The sequence below is a fragment of the Ylistrum balloti genome, unplaced genomic scaffold (assembly GCF_031769215.1).
Source record: "Ylistrum balloti isolate Yb309-2 unplaced genomic scaffold, AGI_CSIRO_Ybal_v1 Utg369808, whole genome shotgun sequence".
In the NCBI taxonomy this organism is placed as follows: domain Eukaryota; kingdom Metazoa; phylum Mollusca; class Bivalvia; order Pectinida; family Pectinidae; genus Ylistrum; species Ylistrum balloti.
Genome location: NW_026781982.1, coordinates 1384963 through 1407644, shown reverse-complemented (window position 1 = coordinate 1407644; position 22682 = coordinate 1384963). Strand labels below are relative to the sequence as shown.

General features: G+C 35.8%; 1 protein-coding gene across 1 annotated transcript in view; it reads left to right on the top strand.

Annotated features, from left to right (window-relative positions):
• The window catches only part of LOC132544732 (kelch-like protein 5), a 70548-nt gene that overhangs the window by 35535 nt on the left and 12331 nt on the right, over positions 1-22682 (top strand). Inside the window, exons 3-4 of the mRNA XM_060208379.1 lie at positions 9961-10280; positions 17557-17753. Coding sequence (XP_060064362.1) covers positions 9961-10280; positions 17557-17753 — 517 coding nt within the window. The remainder of the gene's footprint in view (positions 1-9960; positions 10281-17556; positions 17754-22682) is intronic.

Below are 22682 nucleotides of genomic sequence, written 5' to 3'. Positions count from 1 at the left end.
TGGTTGTCTCTTTGTATCCAGCCTTGTTACTCCAGGCCAGTCACCACTAATCTTGTTGTCTCTCTGTATCCAGCCTTGTTACTCCAGGCCAGTCACCACCAGCCTTGTTGTCTCTCTGTATCCAGCCTTGTTATTACTCCAGGCCGATCACCACTAATCTGGTTGTCTCTCTGTATCCAGCCTTGCTACTCTAGACCAGTCACCACTAATCTGGTTTTCTCTCTGTATCCAGCCTTGTTACTCCAGACCAGTCATCACTAACCTTGTTGTCTCTCTGTATCCAGCCTTGTTACTCCAGGCCGATCACCACTAATCTGGTTGTCTCTCTGTATCCAGCCTTTTTACTCCAGACCAGTCATCACTAATCTGGTTTGCTTTCTGTATCCAGCCTTTTTACTCCAGGCCAGTCACCACTAACCTTGTTGTCTCTCTGTATCTAACCTTGTTACTTCAGGCCAGTCATCACTAATCTGGTTGTCTCTCTGTATCCAACCTTGTTACTCCAGACCAGTCACCACTAATCTGGTTTGCTTTCTGTATCCAGCCTTGTTACTCCAGACCAGTCAACACTTATCAGGTTGTCTCTCTGTATCCAGCCTTTTTACTCCAGACGAGTCATCACTAATCTGGTTTGCTTTCTGTATTCAGCCTTGTTACTCTAGACCAGTCACCACTAATCTGGTTGTCTCTCTATGTCCAGCCTTGTTAAACCAGACCAGTCACCACTAATCTGGTTTGCTTTCTGTATCCAGCCTTGTTGAACCAGGCCAGTCACCACTAATCTGGTTGTCTCTCTGTATCAAGTCTTGTTAATGGAGGCCAGTGAATGTTAGGATTTGGCTCAGCTTATGACTTCCAATTTAGATACAGGGATGGGCTTATTACAGACATGAAATGCCAATGATATACAGTTTCCGACTCGGTGATACGTCATATAAGCCTTATACATTAGAAAGTCTTGGATATTGTTTGGATTTGAAAAAAACGTTTTAGAATATGATTTTACTGCAATGGACAATAAGCAAAGTTAATATCTTCATATGTGGTATCGGTGAGATTATATTTTATGTCGATATCCTACCAGTGGCTGAAGTTTTAAGACTTTTCGCTGCTGTTGCTGGACAAGTAGTGACTCAATAACAAAGGATTCAATAAAGTTGGTGAAGGTTCAGAGGAAACTGTTCATGTGTTGAGTTAGTAATCAGCTTTCTAATCTTAGACTTCACTATACAATAGCTAGCAATTCTATTGTCTGGCATTCTCCTAAATATTTCAGCATGTCGTGTTTGCAAAATACTGATTACATATTTAAAATTCATGACCAGACTTCCTGCGTATTGGATGATTACAAATGTATGTCTATATAAAGCTTAACCATATGTTTATATCTGAAGGGTTAAGCGTTAGTGGAAAAGACATGTGTCAAATGTGATATAGGCTTATATCTATGTCATAACATCAAAATTCATTGCCATCGAGATTTAAGTACTGTTATATTATATAACTGCATGTAAAAACATGCAGTCATGATGTCTGTTGGGTATGTGACTGGGTGCCACGATGTTGATCCATTGTTCTTTTACCCAATGCAGGTGGCTGATACCCGATTCCCTGATTGTTTAGTTTAGGTGTCAGGTTTGGGTGGTGGAGGAAAACCGGAGTTCCCTAATCATATGAAAAGAAATATGCTGATTACATGGGTTTTCACCAATTAGTCTTGTGTGCCCATGGAACCAACATGAGTGGTTAATCTAAGTTGATATAACTGTTTCCTGATTGTTGTAAAATAAACTTATAGTAGTCATGATCTGTATGGAGAATAATATTAGATTTGTAGACTTGACAAAAGAAAAAGTGTTTGTGAATGTCAGTTCCCGAAATTTCTGCTCTATAAAGGAGGCCTGCTGCTATCATTTGAAATCCTTTGAAGTCTGTCACAAAAATATAGGTCAAGGCCATTCTAATGGTTTTACAGGTAGATTTATTACCTCAGAGACACTTACAGGTCAATATGTTTAACACCTTTTATCATCATAACTACCTAGAAGTGGTTGACTTCAGAAATACATCTGACCACCAAAAGGGGCCCTAAAGACAAGTGTCAAAGGTCAAAATAGGCAGCCTTTATTTTAAATCCTAGCTGGATCCTTAAAATACATTTCAACAGTTTTGTAATTAAAGAATATTTCATAATGCTACACTGTACATCTATCCAGTCAACATTTATACACAGGTACAACTAATTTCTGACTTTCATTGTGAAGTGGGGCTTATTGCAGGATAGTGGTAGTATATTGTCTCCAAAACATTCAATATATATGGGTGGGCTTATTACCAGACTTGGACTTGAATGGAAACTCCCAGGTTGACCTCAGGTATATTTGTACTTGTCAACACAATACAAACATATGCATTCAAATGTGTCCGATAAAATAATTTTAATGAAAAAATTGTCTAAATTTGGTTATTTCATTAAATCATGTCTTAATGTCTTATTTTATCACATTAAAAAGAATTATTCAATTTTTCATTCAATTATTTAGCCATGTTTAAAATTACATGGTATCACATCTGGTCTAGTAAAAATAATTTCCTTCATGAGTTCTGTCAGTACAGTTCTCAAGTCTGTCTGTAAACGGGACAAAGGCTCACTTAATTTGCATTTTGAAATGCTGCAGTTAGTAAAGCTGACTAATTAGGTGCGGGATCTAGAGGGAGAGGCTATTGGTGCACTGAAATTGGCAGTATTGAGCAGCTGCAACAGTTACAGAATCCTTTTGTCATGGCAACATAGCCGATCTCCATTGTCATCACTCAAGGCAATCATCATCAATATTGTCAATTGTGTCATACCTTTGATGTCCTCAGAGGGGTTTTAGAAAACGATCAATACATTTTATCACATAGTTATCTATATTAATTAAAATTACATTTTCTTTTGTCTTCATTATATGTAAATTTGCTTTTGGTTTCGTGGTATAATTAGACTGCACCAACAAATAGATGCAATATATTTCTCAAAAGCATTAGTTACCTTTATTTACTTATTGCTGTGAAACCTTACAGCCGGGTGGTGCAGTGGTAACGCACTTGCCTTTCACCTAGCCGACCGGGTTCGAGTCCCGGAAAGGTAAGGGGTCACCTGCCCGATCACGTGGGTTTTCCCCGGGTACTCCGGTTTCCTCCCACAATAAGACCCCTCGCGCGCTTACATCCGGGCCAACAAGAGTGATTAGTATAAGTTGACATAACTTGTTTCGCAATTGTTGTAAAATAAATAAAGGTTACTACTACTATTACAGCTTTCCAGTACTTGACTTTACCCTACCAGACTCCAATAACACCTGAATTACCCTAATCTTAATCTAATACTAAAACTTATTTCTGTGATATCTCAATTAAGAAATATCCATTTCTGGAAAAGATTTGACTCAATATTAGAATACTGTTTTATAATTATCTAATATCATCAATCATTACTTGTATGTGTACCAATATGTACCATGTAAAAACATTATTATTATCAAAGATTCATACATGGTTTATTTAGATTTTGAATATCATTGGTAGAATATCTCTAAAAGATAATTTTTATCATCTGTCAAAAAACGAACATAAAGTTTTAAATTTAAGCTTTATTCTTGCTACAGGATCTTTCTTGAGACTTTATGTATTGTTGAATTTGTTGAAAGAGTAAATTATTTTCAAATAAAATTTAACAAGTCGTAGGTGAATTTTATATATGTATATACGGTGTGGCAATCATTAATTTCCTGAATACACAGTGTAAGTTTGCATCATATCACAGATATTTTGTAATATGTATTCTGGAGTGCAGACGCTGACATATTTACAATTGAGTTGAGGTCATTGCCAACAGCATATTTTAAGGGTGGGTAAGTGTTTCAGTGATTCACCACATGCTCTGTAGTAACTGAAGGTGTTGAGTTGAAGAGGTGCCAAGCTTTCTGAGACAGACAAATCTGATTTCTGTCGAGTAATTCTCTCTTGATTTCAAGTTTAAGTGTTGGTATAAGTACAGGGGAAGAAATGATGGGCCATCGTCTATGGATGACTAACATATTGATGTAAAACACTAAAGATTTATTGGTTGTATTGCGACTTAAGTCCTAATCAAATGTAATTCTAATGGTGATCAATACTGTTCAAATATGGTAAAACAATTTGAAATGTCTTACTTGTTGTTCACATATTGTAAAGCCTGAACATTTACCGTGAACTTACGTTGCCTATATAAAAATGCATCAGACTGTTCATGGAAAGTGAACTTATCACATGACTCCATATGACTAATAATCAGAACATCTGTGATGGTTTAAGTTATCGTGGTCAGTTTGACAGTCAGACTGATGACTAACTGGCCATCACAGACGTTTGTTTGTTTACATATATATTTAGCAGGCATTTTTATTACAATAAGGCACCCTGAAGAACTATACAATTCCATATACCTTAACTCCAGTTGAATTTGAGTTAATGTTGAATTTGTATCAGAGAAAATCTTCAAATTGTAGTAAATTTAATCTATATTAAAATCACAGCAATTGACTTTGATGATAGTATTTCAATTGTGAAACTACAGAAATAATTTCCACATGAAAGAATGTTCGTTTACAGTAGAATGACAAATAATTTTTTTTTTTTTGCATACAAACAATATGAAGTGGACTTGTCTCCTCTACAGTATGAGTATACATATATTGTTGATGTGTTGATTCACTTAGTTGTCATGACTGTAGTTCTATCATTTCTTATATGAATCTAACAGTTTACACTACAGAGCAGACCACCTTAGAGGATCTGAAATCTTAAACATGGTAAAAAAATAAAGATAATATTTAAAGCTATTCTTGATAGTTAGGATCACAAGGATTAAGATATAAGAATATTAAGATTGTTTTCTTATAATTATCTATGTTTGCTTGAAGGAATTATGTACATATCACCTAAAGATTAACCACATGTATGGAATAGATAAGAAAGCCTGTATGATGTAATTGTTTATGTCAAGCATTGTTCTTTATTTACAATTAATGTAAACATCCCGTTGATTGCAACATACTTAGATACTGGTACAAAGTGTGTGGTCTTTAAGTTCATCAAGTTGATCACACTCTCGCTGTGATAGAATGCAGGTTTAGATGATACTAATGAGCAGCATGCTTGTTAACTAAAACATCGAGTAACTTCTCCAAGATCTTCTGTCTCTGTTGAACACTTGTCATCACTATATCATCTATTTCCCCTGGCTAGGGGGCTGGGATCAGTGTTGGAATTAAATTCAATAGTCTAAAATAGAAGTATGAGATTATTGATAAATAGTGATTGGAAAATTGGTTCCAGTTTCATAATCAATAAATTAAAATGCATAATCAATTGGTTATTTATTAAAGTAATGAATTGTCTTCAAACAATTTGAGTTCTTAGTTGTTTAATTTGCTTCTTGCATTAAAAAAAAATTTGTATAATTTTAAATTATTTATTGAAGTATCTGTTGCTGTACCAGAATTAGTATTTCCTACTTATTGAAATCCACTGATAAAAGACTTAGTTACAAATTACCTCTAAATGGACAATCTAAGGAAGAAATTACAACTAGTCTCGGCATTTCTGAGATCTCTGCTTCTAAGCTAATTAACTGTATCGACTAATTGTCTCTGTGATTTTTAGCTTGGATTAATTGGTTTCATTTCCTTATTTGGATTAATTGGTTTCATTTCCTTATTTGATAAATTTTCATTCATCAGCCCATCACTAACAATGATGGTATACTGGCATTGCTTAATTGTTAGGTCCTAAATCCCCAGAAGTAATTTGACCACTTACAGGTTAGATAGTATAGTTGTATGTATGCTTCTTGGTTTCATTAAGAAAGAAAAGAGGTTGATAAAAGGAACAATAGAGGAAAAATGGGTGAAATGAAGATGATTAGGTAGAGAAATAAAGTAAAGGAGAGAGAGAGGAGCTTGTTGAAGATGTTAAAATTGAAAATGAGGAAAGGGGACAGGGTTGATAAGAGGTAATAGAATTAGATACAGAGATTTGGTGTGGAAAAGTGATAAAAAGAGGGAGGAATATATCACTTGTCTAAAAAGTTTAAAGCAAAAGAGGAAGAGAAAAAAAATGGAAGTGAAAAAAACTTGTATAATTTTTGAAATGGAAGATTTGTGTTGATTTAGAAACATTTTCTGAGCAGCAGGCAGGCAAAACTAATTATCATTACAAGTGCAGCTTGCTGCTGCAACATATTGAAATGCAAGTCATGAACAGAGCTGAGGTGTTTAATGGAGAACGAAAGCCATGTGGACAGTTTCAGACAAATCTATACAACAATCATATCAATCCTATATCAGTGTATTGTTTCCTGTGTACATTGTAAGTGATATGTGATGATACAGATTATTATAAATGTTTGATGATAAGATAGTTTTATCAACAATGTTATATGTAATGTCTGATAGGAGATACCCTAGAGTGATGAACAAAAAGGTTGATACTTTCCAGTATTTATTTATTTAATTACTGTAGCTGTAAGTATTATAACCTTTACTGTTTTTGTAGGTACCAGGTCTATCAGACCGTTCTGTACCATTCTTTGTTGTTGTACAACCTCTCCAGTTGTTACTGTAGATACCTGGTCTATCAGACTGGTCTGTACCACACTCTGTTGTTGTACAACCACTCCAGTTGTTACTGTAGATACCTGGTCTATCAGACTGGTCTGTACCACTCTCTGTTGTTGTACAACCTCTCCAGTTGTTGCTGTAGGTACCTGGTCTATCAGACCGTTCTGTACCATTCTTTGTTGTTGTACAACCTCTCCAGTTGTTACTGTAGATACCTGGTCTATCAGACTGGTCTGTACCACTTTCTGTTGTTGTACAACCTCTCCAGTTGTTGCTGTAGGTACCTGGTCTATCAGACCGTTCTGTACCACTCTCTGTTGTTGTACAACCTCTCCAGTTGTTACTGTAGGTACCTGGTCTATCAGACTGGTCTGTACCACTCTCTGTTGTTGTACAACCTCTCCAGTTGTTACTGTAGGTACCTGGTCTATCAGACAGTTCTGTACCACTCTCTGTTGTTGTACAACCTCTCCTGTTGTTACTGTAGGTACCTGGTCTATCAGACCGTTCTGTACCATTCTTTGTTGTTGTACAACCTCTCCAGTTGTTACTGTAGATACCTGGTCTATCAGACTGGTCTGTACCACACTCTGTTGTTGTACAACCTCTCCTGTGGTTCCTCATCACTGTCTGTTGTCGTACAACCACTCCAGTTGTTACTGTAGATACCTGGTCTATCAGACTGGTCTGTACCACTCTCTGTTGTTGTACAACCTCTCCAGTTGTTACTGTAGGTACCTGGTCTATCAGACCATTGTGTACCACTCTCTGTTGTTGTACAACCTCTCCAGTTGTTACTGTAGATACCTGGTCTATCAGACAGTTCTGTACCACTCTCTGTTGTTGTACAACCTCTCCTGTTGTTCCTCATCACTCTCTGTTGTTGTACAACCTCTCCAGTTGTTACTGTAGTTACCTGGTCTATCAGACCATTGTGTACCACTCTCTTTTGTTGTACAACCTCTCCAGTTGTTACTGTAGATACCTGGTCTATCAGGCTGGTCTGTACCACTTTCTGTTGTTGTACAACCTCTCCTGTTGTTACTGTAGGTACCTGGTCTATCAGACTGGTCTGCACCACTCTCTGTTGTTGTACAACCTCTCCTGTTGTTCCTCATCACTCTCTGTTGTTGTACAACCTCTCCAGTTGTTACTGTAGGTACCTGGTCTATCAGACTGGTCTGTACCACTCTCTGTTGTTGTACAACCTCTCCAGTTGTTACTGTAGGTACCTGGTCTATCAGACTGGTCTGTACCACTCTCTGTTGTTGTACCAGTTGTTACTGTAGATACCTGGTCTATCAGGCTGGTCTGTACCACTTTCTGTTGTTGTACAACCTCTCCTGTTGTTACTGTAGGTACCTGGTCTATCAGACTGGTCTGCACCACTCTCTGTTGTTGTACAACCTCTCCAGTTGTTACTGTAGGTACCTGGTCTATCAGACTGGTCTGTACCACTTTCTGTTGTTGTACAACCTCTCCAGGTGTTACTGTAGATACCTGGTCTATCAGACTGGTCTGTACCACTCTCTGTTGTTGTACAACCTCTCCAGTTGTTACTGTAGGTACCTGGTCTATCAGACCGTTCTGTACCATTCTTTGTTGTTGTACAACCTCTCCAGTTGTTACTGTAGATACCTGGTCTATCAGACTGGTCTGTACCACTTTCTGTTGTTGTACAACCTCTCCAGTTGTTACTGTAGGTACCTGGTCTATCAGACCGTTCTGTACCACTCTCTGTTGTTGTACAACCTCTCCAGTTGTTACTGTAGGTACCTGGTCTATCAGACTGGTCTGTACCACTCTCTGTTGTTGTACAACCTCTCCTGTTGTTACTGTAGGTACCTGGTCTATCAGACCGTTCTGTACCATTCTTTGTTGTTGTACAACCTCTCCAGTTGTTACTGTAGATACCTGGTCTATCAGACTGGTCTGTACCACTTTCTGTTGTTGTACAACCTCTCCTGTTGTTACTGTAGGTACCTGGTCTATCAGACTGGTCTGTACCACTTTCTGTTGTTGTACAACCTCTCCAGTTGTTACTGTAGATACCTGGTCTATCAGACTGGTCTGTACCACTCTCTGTTGTTGTACAACCTCTCCAGTTGTTACTGTAGGTACCTGGTCTATCAGACCGTTCTGTACCATTCTTTGTTGTTGTACAACCTCTCCAGTTGTTACTGTAGATACCTGGTCTATCAGACTGGTCTGTACCATTCTTTGTTGTTGTACAACCTCTCCAGTTGTTACTGTAGATACCTGGTCTATCAGACTGGTCTGTACCACTTTCTGTTGTTGTACAACCTCTCCTGTTGTTACTGTAGGTACCTGGTCTATCAGACTGGTCTGTACCACTTTCTGTTGTTGTACAACCTCTCCAGTTGTTACTGTAGATACCTGGTCTATCAGACTGGTCTGTACCACTCTCTGTTGTTGTACAACCTCTCCAGTTGTTACTGTAGGTACCTGGTCTATCAGACCGTTCTGTACCATTCTTTGTTGTTGTACAACCTCTCCAGTTGTTACTGTAGATACCTGGTCTATCAGACTGGTCTGTACCACTTTCTGTTGTTGTACAACCTCTCCAGTTGTTACTGTAGGTACCTGGTCTATCAGACTGGTCTGTCCAGTTGTTGTACAACCTCTCCAGTTGTCTGTACCACTCTCTGTTGTTGTACAACCTCTCCAGTTGTTACTGTAGGTACCTGGTCTATCAGACTGTTCTGTACCACTCTCTTGTTGTTGTACAACCTCTCCAGTTGTTACTGTAGTTGTACCTGGTCTATCAGACCGTTCTGTCTCCAGTTGTTACTGTAGATACTGTACCACTCTCTGTTGTTGTACAACCTCTCCTGTTGTTACTGTAGGTACCTGGTCTATCAAACAGTTCTGTACCACACTCTGTTGTTGTACAACCTCTCCTGTGGTTCCTCATCACTGTCTGTTGTCATACAACCTCTCCTGTTGTTCCTCATCACTGTCTATTGTCGTACAACCTCTCCTGTTGTTACTGTAGGTACTTGGTCTGTCAGACTGGTCTGTGCCACTATCTGTTGTTTAATCTGTCCTGTTGTTTCTCTAGGTACCTGGTCCATCAGACCTATACTGCTATGTTCCTCATCACTATCTGTTGTTTAATCTGTCCTGTTGTTTCTCTAGGTACCTGGTCCATCAGACCTACACTGCTATGTACCTCATCACTATCTGTTGTTTAATCTCTCCTGTTGTCTCTCTAGGTACCTGGTCCATCAGACCTACACTGCTATGTACCTCATTACTATCTCTTGTTTAATCTCTCCTGTTGTTTCTCTAGGTACCTGGTTCATCAGACCTATGCTGCTACGTTCCCCACAACTAGGATGGAGGATGTTCCTGACTCCTTCCACTCCATGAACCATGCTGAGAGAATGATGAAAAAAATGGAGGGCTACGTTTCTAAGCGACAACTGTGTGATGTCGTGTTACTTGTGGGAAACAAGCGCATTCCCGCACACAGACTCGTTCTCAGTGCAGCATCGGATTACTTTGCGGCAATGTTTACCAACGATGTAAGGGAGGCTACTATGGAGGAAATCAAAATCAACGATGTTGATCCAGACGCCATGGTAGCCATTGTGAACTATTCTTACACAGGTAGGTCAGATAGAGGTTAAAGGTCATCTTTTAAAAAGGGAACCAGTTTTGTTATATGTTACCCGGGTAAAATACTAGCAGCTAAGTACCGCACAGTGAGAAATATCTTCCCTCCGACTCAATTGGTTGAGAGCAAGACCAGTAAGTCAGAGGTCCTGGGTTTGAATCCTAATGGAGGCATCAAGATACATACTTTCCCATTTAGAGACTTTGGAATATGTAATACTTAGTGTTACTTTTACAAGCATAGCTGTCAACTCACCCCTGCATGGAAACTTTAGATACAAACAATGAATGAAACTGCATCACACAGCTGTTCCGTCCTTCTAGGAATCGTCAGTGAGCTAAGTACCTAAATTTTGAAGCCTAGGAGGTGACTGAGAAAAATCTAAAGTAAGACTATGCAATGCATTTATGAGCTACGTGTATTCAGGTCCAGGCCAGTTATGATACAATATACATTAGTTAATATTATTGACAGATATTCCTGTTTGAGTTAATTCACAGTTCCTGCAATCAAGTTGTCATTTCTATGTACATAGAGTTGACAATTACACAATTACTAGTATGAGACCATATTATTTTAGTCTCACTAAGAGAAGCAGTCCTGAGTAAACCATTGAATACATGTTTGTCATTCCTGTGTGTACCGTTGAATGAAACAGTATACATACGACAGCTGCTTTTGTTTTCTCATATAGTAGTTTCACACATACATGTTTTGTTCATTAATGTCATTGTGTTGGACTGGAGCTTTCATACTCGGGATTACTTTGCAGGCTACCAGATGACAACATCTAATTCACATGTTACAGATACTTTTTTATGTTACGTATCCTCCCCTTTCCTTAAATCATTTCATTTGTTCTTGGGTTTTCTATGGTGAAAAGAAAATTTATCAAGTTTTAATATATAAATGTATCATCATTTAGAGTCTGAAATGATGGCACTGACTGCTGTGTATACATTCTGATGAAGCAAACTATGCTTTTGGAAACTGAGGATGATAATTACATCCATTATGGGAATAGAATGATATATAACTTTTAAAGCATATTTTATTAATCCTGTTTTCCTGGTTTCTGAATTAACTAAAGTGATGTACCATTTATTTGTGTTATAATTATAGATAGTGATATTGAAGCCCACTGTAGACAATCCAGTTAGATAGTGTCAGTAATTAGGGAATATACATTAATGGTATTATACCTGTCAAAATGTTGATGGCCAATGTTTGTGATTTGTACACTAAACGGTATTTGCTATCAGTAATAAGTGTATTCTGATCATTTGTCGACCATATTTCCCTTGGGGGAGGGATCTCCACCAATAAACTTCTGGATGCAATCACCTCAAATGCGACACAGACTTGATATCATATTCATACATGGCTACCTTTATGTTTTATCATGGTTTTATTCAGTGTTGGATTGGGACAGCTCAATAGCATGATGGCGTCTAGATAGCACTCTCAGCAAGTGCTATCAATTTGTTCACGGAAATTGCAAATTTACCAGCAGATAAACAATTTGTTTTGTCAATTGCATAATGAGAGTTTCCAAGCAGATGTGATTCACACATAGTTGTCTGGCTTTGATAATTATTTGTTGTCATATTTAGATGAATTGATTATCATATACCCAATTCTCCAAATAGATAAACAGACAAGATTATATTTCCTGTTTTACAAACATACATATAATTTCCTTTTATAAGGTCAAGGTAATAGAAGTCTCCTTTAAGGTCAAAGTTCATGTATGAATATCACTAATATCTTGTTGGATATTAATTGCTAAAAAAATGTGAAGAATAGCTTTATCTTAAATGGTATGGAAGTAATCATTGTGATTTGACATAGAGGAACCAAAAGGAGCATAAGTTGATATGATGAAAAGAAATTTATGTTTCATCATTTTTATTTAAAAAAAACCCTTTCATATTTGTTTGAAAAAAAAAGAAGAAAAGAAAACGTCATTATCTTGATTGAAAAACAGAAAAAGGAATTTATTTATGACAATGTCTTATATTATTCTCTCCAAATTGTTGGTGAAAAGACCGTGAGGTGTCTGACTGCTGGCAGGTGTCCCCATACTGAATGTTCACATCTGATTCAGGAAGGGGAGTGATGAGCTACTCAAACCAACCAACTTTTCAAAAAGAATTACATTTCGGGGTCAATTTCTATGTGTTTTGTTTCTTCCATTGAAAGCATTGGTGAATTGGTACTAAGCAAATGATTTGTCATCTAATATTCACAGGTCAAGGTCATCGTTGTTATCATTTATCGAAGTTTATCAAAGAGTGATACTTGTCTTAACATGTGATCAGGAGTATTATTCATGTGTTGGACATTTTCTTGTACTAAGACAGTAGCAACTATCTGCTTACTGAGAGACTATCTACTGTTAATTGAATCCATAATGTAAATGGTATAGACTTCATAATCCTTGTTTTTTTGTGATGATATTTTAAGTATTGAAAACTGAAAATACTTCCACAACATTCCAAATTAGATATTCGCAAGAAGATTTTTTCCCTACGCAATGCAAAAGTTTGGAATAGTCTTCCAGAAAATGTGGTAATATCGCCGACCGTAGATATATTGATAAACAGACTGGATAAATATTGGCAAAATCAGGAACTGCTCTATAATTATGGATCTAAGATACATTAATAAGTTACGTCACACTCACTTTCATTTTAATTTTTATGTCATGTTTTTGAGCTCGATGAAGAGGATCTTATAAGATTCTGAATCAGTTAATAAACTTATTATCAATCAGGAAAATTGTTACGTATAAGTCGGGACATTGCTGAGTGATGTAACCAACTGTGGCTTGTTTTTACTGAAAGAAGGAAGTGTGAATGCTGTATATCAGGATATGGAAGGTACATGATAAGAGAATTGTCACTCTTGTCATCCAACTAAGTGGTGAGCTGTCCAAGTGTGTCGTGTTGGACATAAGGATCAAGCTAAGAGGCTTATTATAAGAAGGTCCATTTTGTAAAAAATCAGGTCGTTGTACTCATTGAAATATAACAATAAAACATTTGAATAAATTTCACTGTTTGCTCTGTTATAGGTTAGGGATGACTACTAACACTAACGTAATCTTGTTCAAATCAGGGCATCGTTTATTACACGACAAGGAAATAGCATGTCGTTGTAATTTTACTGATAGAAAAATGAACAGAGACAAGCGGACTTATTACTAGGCATGGGGTTATTGTTAGATGACTAAAGTAAGAAAAATATAAGACAAAAATGGTTAAACTTTTATCTGGGTAAATATCTCTGTACTTGTATCACAGTTACATTACCACAGAATTTACAATTAATTAGGTTAAACAAGGTTGATTCAACAATTATCCATATATTTATTTTATTAGATTGAACTGTTTAAAGCTGTATGTATTTTCGTTTTCTTAATAGTGACTTCCCTACTTTCCTAGATACATTCAAGGGTTAATACTAGAATACCATGATTTCCAGGAAAGATGTCAACTGCATACAGATAAGCTTAAACCTCAGGTTTTTGAGAAATAAATACAGAAAGGTTTATGGTCACTATGATATGTTTGTTGTTGTTTTTAGAGAGTCTTCTTGTTAATCTTTCTTTTTGTTAATTTTTGACATAGTGTGAAGTGCTATTTTGCTTCTTGTTTTTTGATTCAATAAATGATAACTTATAATATAATACCATTATAGGGTAAACCTCCAGTCAGTTTGGATACACAAAAATTTAAACATGTGATCTTTCATTTTTTTAATAAAAACAATAATTGTCTGTCTAGTGATAATTTGAACCTTTCATTTTTTTAAATAAAAACAATAATTGTCTGTCTAGTGATAATTTGAACCTTTCATTTTTTTTAATAAAAACAATAATTGTCTGTTTGATAATTTGAACCTTTCATTTTTTTAAATAAAAACAATAATTGTCTGTCTAGTGATAATTTGAACCTTTCATTTTTTTAAATAAAAACAATAATTGTCTGTCTAGTGATAATTTGAACCTTTCATTTTTTTAAATAAAAACAATAATTGTCTGTCTAGTGATAATTTGAACCTTTCATTTTTTTAAATAAAAACAATAATTGTCTGTCTAGTGATAATTTGAACCTTTCATTTTTTTAAATAAAAACAATAATTGTCTGTCTAGTGATAATTTGAACCTTTCATTTGTTTTAATAAAAACAATAATTGTCTGTCTAGTGATAATTTGAACCTTTCATTTTTTTGTTTTGTTACAGTTTTCTTTCGAGATCTTCCAAATGCCTTAACTATTGATAGGGTGTCACCATAATCATTCCATGCAGTCACCATTCAAATTCATAGTTAATGTTGGGAGTAGACGGTTGTTAAATACCCTATTAAGAGTAAACATCTGTCACCGCCAATTATACCCATATACGTCACATGATCAGCATTGATTCTGTTTGATATCTTCTGGTCTGCTGTCACATCTTGCGCTTCATGTTTGGAAAGAGCAACACTGTAGAGTTAGATATTATAATCATTGTAAAACTATCGATATTATTATGTCAGATAAATGGTTGTAAAACTTTTTGATATGTTTTTTAAATCCTCTGTGACAATTTTAATTAAACATAAATCAGTAGCCATATTCTTTATCCACACTCTGCATACTGACTATGTGAATACCAATTTCTGATCATATTAAACAGAAATTTAATTTTTGGGGGCATACCTAAATTATTCCTTGCTATATCCTTAGCGATGAAAAACATAATTCTGTGATTTCTCCATTGTCATTTAAGATTAGGTGAATCAAAAGATAATCATATTAAACATTGGCACAGTCCTAACAATTGTGGATACTCTATACAAGCCCTTTGCTTTACTAATCCATAGTATTGTGATATATAAGCACGAAATTTCTTTTATGTTACAGAGTCAGTTATATCTGAACTTAATGTTATATGATTAATTGATTCTTGATACATGATGAGTCCTAGCGTTGAAAACTATAAAAAGCTAAAGAGGTCCTGATTTTACTTGGTAATGGTGTTCTTCCGTGAGATATGGGCATTATAATTATCCATCATTTACTCAGGACCTTGAATAACAAACTTAGTTAATCAGACTGATCGTCTTGCAAACAATGGATTAATCAAACTTCAGGCCTGGATATGTGATTTTCAGAATTGTCTGCCCCTGTCAAGTTTCCGTCTTAATTGGGAACCTGATCCTTTCTAACACTTGATTAGAGGTTAAGTAGAGATGTGCTAAAGGATGATGGAACAAAGAGTTTTACACATTTTCATATCTGCACATGCAAAACACATTTTAAAGGACATAAGGGGTGCACGTTCAGGATGTAATCTAGATTTCGGAAAAGGACGGCGCATTCGGGGCTAGGAAATGTTTTCAATGGATGCTCTGGCCAAAACATAAAAATGTTCAGAAATCAGGAACATAAATTTGGAATTAACGACCAGAAAATGTTGAATCACCATTAAAAGTTTATTCCTTTAAAAATAATCATGATAATCACAGGAAAATCCAAGACTTTTATTCTAATTACATAGTACAAGTAATTACATTGCAAAGTAAATATTAGACTTTAATACACTTGTATACCAGATAGAAGTATTTGAAAAATGTATTTACCAGTATTTGTGTGGTATAGAGGTCTCTTATAGTCCTGAACCAGAAATAAACTATTTCATATTAACACCAGTTATAGGAGCTAAGAAGTGGAAGGAGGTTTGAAATTAAGAATGTTGAAGACGAAGCAGAATTGAGACCATGATGTTACCTTTCCATCAAGATTAAAATGTTGCATTTAGATAAGTTATTTAGGAAATATTTAAATGATTAGTATATAGTTAGATCTTAATTTATAGGGTTTCTAACTCAGAAAAAAAAATGGAGAGTTAGATTTTTCTGTCCATTTCTGGGTCAAAATATGAGATTTTGAAGGATTTTGGAGAATTTTATTGAAATATTTCAATTGACTTTATGTTCTCATTTCCTTACTTTGCCATATATCCCTAGTAAAACAAACAACAATAAAAAAAGCAACTTGGTTCAAGAACCTTTACTGGGTGTTGTGGGAGGGTTAAACAGATTATTTAACATTAGGTGCATATAGCATTGTAATGAGGCAGAAATTGCTCACATTATACTGCAAGGGTCGTAAAACAGTGAACTGATGGGAGACACTAGAGGTGAATTGACACAGAAATCAGAATTAAGGCCTTTAATGGCATCCAACGGCCTCATTAGTGACTCCTTAGCAATTTTAGGCCGGAGGTTCCTTGATTTACCACCTAAATTAGCTCCAGGCAATGGTCTGTTTGTCACAGGGGCCTGACAGGGCCAAATAGTTGTGCACTTTGGCTGTCTGCACTGTTGGGAACTAACATGATATATGGTTGGATAAAGGGTTTTTTATCTCTGTTTCTTTCTCTTTTGTTAGAAATCATCTATTGGTTTAGGATTTTGGTAATGAACCCCCTCCCCCACAAAGAAATGACCTTTATTTTCTGTGGACAAATTTTAAGATGGCAATTTTGATGGCTTATATGTGAGAAATAATTTTTCTTTTAAGGTGATGGCAAAATTTTATGAAATAAAACAATCATGGCCATTGAATTTTTGATATGAAATTTCTACATTGTGATTTTTTTCTGATATTGTGATAAAGAAGTCAGGTCAAAAAGAAAAATCATTTTCAGGAGATTTGTTTTATCGCATGTCATCCAGACATTGGTGATATGTGTGTCAGAGACAAATGTATTCAAATCCATGTTAAAACTGGACAGATAGCACAGTACTTGTCGTTAACTCATGCTTAATACATTCATACTTCCTGTTATTCTGTCTCAATGGTTGGTCCTTAGTGTCAATCTAGGATATTTTTAAACTAATTTTGTGCAAAAAGAATTTTTTATACTTCAAGTGTAATTAAGTATAAATGATAATTTGTGAAAGGGGTTTTTCAATGCTATTTCAAACTACACAAATACACATTTCCTTTTAGTGTTTTCAAAGTTGATTTGAAAAAGGAAATATCAGTTTTTATAGGATTTTTCTAATGAGACCAGAATAATTGAAATTTTAATGAATCTCGTTACTGAGATATATAATAGATTCTCAAAATTTGAGTGAACCCACCAGATAAGCAGGAATCCAGGATTCAAATACCTGAGCTCCAAAAATTACAATTTATATATATTTGACATTTCAAAACTGTGGATAATTATAGTTTCCTTTGATAATGAAGTTCTTTGTACAAATCTTTTGTAGGTAACATATCACTTCAAGAGGATACAGTGGAGAATCTGCTATCCACTTCCTGTTTACTTCAGCTGTCAGAGGTTGTGGAGGCCTGCTGTAACTTCCTCATGAAACAGCTCCACCCCTCTAACTGTATCGGGATCAGACAATTTGCTGACGCTCAGGGCTGTACAGACCTTTACAAAGTTGCCAACAACTACGTCATGGTAAGTCATCCATACTATTGCAAGTTCTGGTGCTTTCAGAAAAACTGAGGAGCTTCAGATTTCAAAATTGTATAGTCCAGGAAATTTTCTGGAGTGTTTTCTTACAGAAAAAGATTGTCAGGAAGGAAGTCCAACTAATTTGCAAAAAAATTGATTTCTTTTTTTTTGCCCTTCAGAATTCTACATTGGGTTGTATCATAAAAATGCATTAGAGTCACTTCCAAACATTAAAAGACTGTTAATAACCTTCGTTTTCATACAAATGGTTTCAGGATTTTTAGGTCACCTGAGACAAAGTCTCATGGTGAACTATTGCAATCACCCTCATCAGGCGTCGTGTGTAGTGCCGCTTGCGTCCACAAAGAATTAAACATTTTCGACTTCTTAAAAACCCCTGATCTGATTTCAATGAAATTTTCTAGAAACCTTCCCTGGCCTTAGACGAACTAAACTGTGAATGATACAGTCCTAACCCAACAGAGGCCTGAGGGACAAGGCCAAAAGTGGTCAAATTGACTCAGATTTAAAATTCTTCTTTTCAACACTCAGACATGGTAGAATCAAATAATCTTCATGAATAGAAGCATCTTAAGGTGCTTTACCAAAACTGTCATGGCCCCAGGGTCTCACATTGCCCCATGGGGAGCGAGTAAAATTTACTATAGTTAATATAGGAAAAATAAATTTTTAACATAATTTGTTTTATATCCATTGGAAATATTTCAAACTTGGTTAGAGTTATGAGTGAAGGATGACGGCTTGATGGTATGCCCATATTGATCCTGGTTGACATTTTTTCAAGACTTTCCTGTAATTTTCATAGAAAACTTGATGACTATCGTTTAACCTTTATATTCAATATTGCTTATCTCGGGTGACTGTCAAGGCTACTATGCCTCTTGTATGAACAAGTATATTTTGTGGGCTATTGTGGTTTGCAAGAGGGATGACATGTTGGTGCAATAACATTCCAAAGTTTATCTCTCATTGTTTGAAAAAAAAGACAAACCTTGTATCATCCAGCAGTTTCTGAAATCTTGTCAACGGGTGTAGTGTCTAACATAACATTTCAGTGAGATAGCACTATAAAGTTTGTCTTTTGATCTCAAATAGACTTAAGAATTTATTGTTTGAAAGATAGACAAAAACGCTATTATCTGCACAAATATCTTCTGTTGCCATTGATGAGTTATGGTTAACTATCAAGAGTGGTTTGAATAGACATGATTACATGGTAAGCTAAAACCAGATTTCAAAGCTATCTCAATGGATTCTAGTGTGACTAGATAGTTACTGTAGTGTTGAATGTTATATTAAAGACAAGGCTTATGCTTCACTGACCTATCATTTCAGGATGGGGGTTAGAACCATCTGATCAGAAATAGACCTGCAGTTTGGTATCAGATGAAACAAACCTTTTGCCTGACAATGTAGAGGTCACATAACCAGTCAAGTAAACCTATAGGATATCTGAAGAGACATGTACTTTGTTCATTCACAATCAGAGACTCTAGAGCCAACCAAGTGGACTTGTCTGATATCTGACGAGACACGCTTTGTTTGCTGGTATAGCACACTCAAGGGGATGATAGTATATAAAGCGTCCCAAGGCTCAGTTCTGGCAGGCGTTAATACTGCCACCAGACTACAACCATTGATTACTGCCAACACAGTTGATGATGTGTGGCCTAAAATGTCAGATATGTTATTGATGGTGTGAAAATGTCACAAGAGTATTACCCAATCTTTGTTTGTGGAGAACATTACAGAGTAAACTCCCTTGGTACCAATCTTTGGTGTTTTGTAGATATATCAGGATTGATAAGTCTCTTATATTTGATTTTATGTTTTCTGTACAAAAGTTTGATGGCTGACCTTTAGTTTCCAATGGCTGAATCTCTGCCGATGAGAATGTTTGTGATGTCTGACTAACTGGTGTAGCATTATCTGTATAGTGTTAATAGAGACTCGGATTATCTGAAAAACAACCTTTCCTCATTGAGTTTTTCTGAATTCTAAAATTGCTCTTGAGTACATTTATTGTTTGGTTAGTATACCTCAATCTCACAGATGTTGGTGCTAAGTCAAACCTCAATCTCTCAGATGTAGGTGCTAAGACAAACCTCAATCTCACAGATGTAACTGCTAAGTCAAACCTCAATCTCTCAGATGTAGCTGCTAAGTCAAACCTCAATCTCTCAGATGTAGCTGCTAAGTCAAACCTCAATCTCTCAGATGTAGCTGCTAAGACAAACCTCAATCTCACAGATGTAACTGCTAAGTCAAACCTCAATCTTTCAGATGTAGCTGCTAAGTCAAACCTCAATCTCTCAGATGTAGGTGCTAAGTCAAACCTCAATCTCTCAGATGTAGGTGCTAAGACAAACCTCAATCTCACAGATGTAAATGCTAAGACAAACCTCAATCTCACAGATGTAGCTGCTAAGTCAAACCTCAATCTCTCAGATGTAGCTGCTAAGTCAAACCTAAGACAATCAATCTCACAGATGTAGCTGCTAAGTCAAACCTCAATCTCTCAGATGTAGCTGCTAAGTCAAACCTCAATCTCTCAGATGTAGCTGCTAAGTCAAACCTCAATCCCACAGATGTAGCTGCTAAGTCAAACCTCAATTTCTCAGATGTAGCTGCTAAGTCAAACCTCAATCTCACAGATGTAGCTGCTAAGTCAAACCTCAATCTCACAGATGTAGCTGCTAAGTCAAACCTCAATCTCTCAGATGTAGCTGCTAAGTCAAACCTCAATCTCTCAGATGTAGGTGCTAAGTCAAACCTCAATCTCGCAGATGTAGCTGCTAAGTCAAACCTCAATCTCTCAGATGTAGCTGCTAAGTCAAACCTCAATCTCTCAGATGTAGGTGCTAAGTCAAACATCAATCTCACAGATGTAGGTGCTAATTCATACCTCAATCTCACAGATGTTGGTGCCAAGTCAAACCTCAATCTCACATATGTTGGTGCTAAGTCAAACCTCAATCTCACAGATGTAGGTGTAAAGTCGAATCTTAATCTCAGATATTGATGTTTAGACAACTATAAATGGTTACTATGAATTTATTGATAGATATATTAGATTAAAACATGTCTATAAGTATATATTAATACTGATGTTGTACGTCGGTTAGATGTGGTTATTCTGTATATAGCCTTCTTGGATTTTTTTCATTGTCTGAGGACATCTAAACCTGAAGCAAGCTCTCAAGCCATTATAGATGTATATTTATTAGTATTAGTGGACATTTCTATTAGATTCATCAACTTTCATCAGTTACAGGTAGATAAGAAGCAATCAGCCTTCTTAAAATGGTGTTTGTCTGATTTGGAAACTATACTTTGTATATTTTTAGACTAAAGATAATTTAACACAAGTCTTGAAGCATTATGAATGTTGTGTTCATCTGCTTCTCACAGTATAGAGGTATAGTGCAAAATAAGATGGCTGTGTAACTTTACAGTATCTTACCCGTGTGTATTGATAGAAAAATATGTTGTGGGGTTTATAGTGCAGTTCAGACAGAAATTTAGATGATGACAATTCTTTACAGCTATCGTTGGTATTATACAGATAGAAAGGTGATAGTGGAATTTTATTTGGTCGAAGAGTTGGAAGATCTTAGATACAAAGGTTTTCTTTCTGGTATATGTCTTCTGGCAGGGCACTGTGCTGAATATTTAATACTTGAGTGTAACCTTTAGATCTACAGTCTATGTTTAGTGTCATGGTTAATGATATAGAAACTATAAAATCAAGTACATGTATACAGGTTAAATGTTTTGTTTTCATATCTAAACATTTGTATTTATTGTAACGCAGAGTACTACAATACAATAGGTTTTTATACAATTGCTTTCCTTCTGTTAACTTTGGTTTTATTCCACTATACATAGATAAGCTTTATCATGTGATATCATAGAAATTTTCATGTAACATAAAAAATAGCTCTTTTAGCTCAGTAAGCTAAAGGCTCATGTGAGCTATTGTTCTTTCATATCTATTGTTTTTTTGAGCACATAAACTTTATTTTGCTATCAAAAAAAATTTTACCCTACACCACTTTGCATTAAAAAACTGGAGGAGAGGAGGTGGAGAGGGTGGGGGGAGGAAGACGAGGAGAAAATGGGGGAATTGTGTAGGTCTGTTATCTATTACAGTCAAATATTGTTCCTTACCAAAAACTGGCAAGGAAAGGGGAAAGGACTTTTACTTTAAGACTTGAATCTATATGAAACATAATGCTATTTATTTGCGAGGTTTTTGCTCTGTTGTGTTGTAAATTCTATAAGGTAATGAAATATGCTTTATTTAGAGTGTTTGGTGCTGATGTGCGTATGGTCCTAGTACATGTATATGACTTGTGTGTCAAACAACCTGTTTATATAAATAGCACATATAAACCAAACCAGAAGAGTTTTTATAGCTCCTTAAAAAGATCATAAACATTCCCACACATTCTGGAACAGCTTATAGTAATGATACAACACAGCCTCACACTTCTAACTGATGTCAGTCCTTAGGAATCAGATAAGAGAGCCATATTGACCTTCACTGTTACCTGTGGTATATACTGTTGTACTGTGTCTGAGAACAAAGCTCACTGATACTGCCTGGATTGTTGGGTGTTATAGCAGGTCTCCTTTTATATAATGTTTCTGTATACCAGTTTCCAAATTACCTTCACATTATTTTTACTTCAAATTTTTCAACAATAAGAAAAGTGCTATAAGTTATTTGTGTCATTAGATAAAAGTTTGTTTTATTGTTGCCAGTTGATAAAACTAATTATACATGTATGTGTAGATGTTCTGATGCTCGAGTGTCACATAATTATCATGTTATGTTGCTGTGGGTCTGACTTTTTGTACGCTATGCAGTAAAACATATTATTTATAATTTTAAATATAATAAGTTAC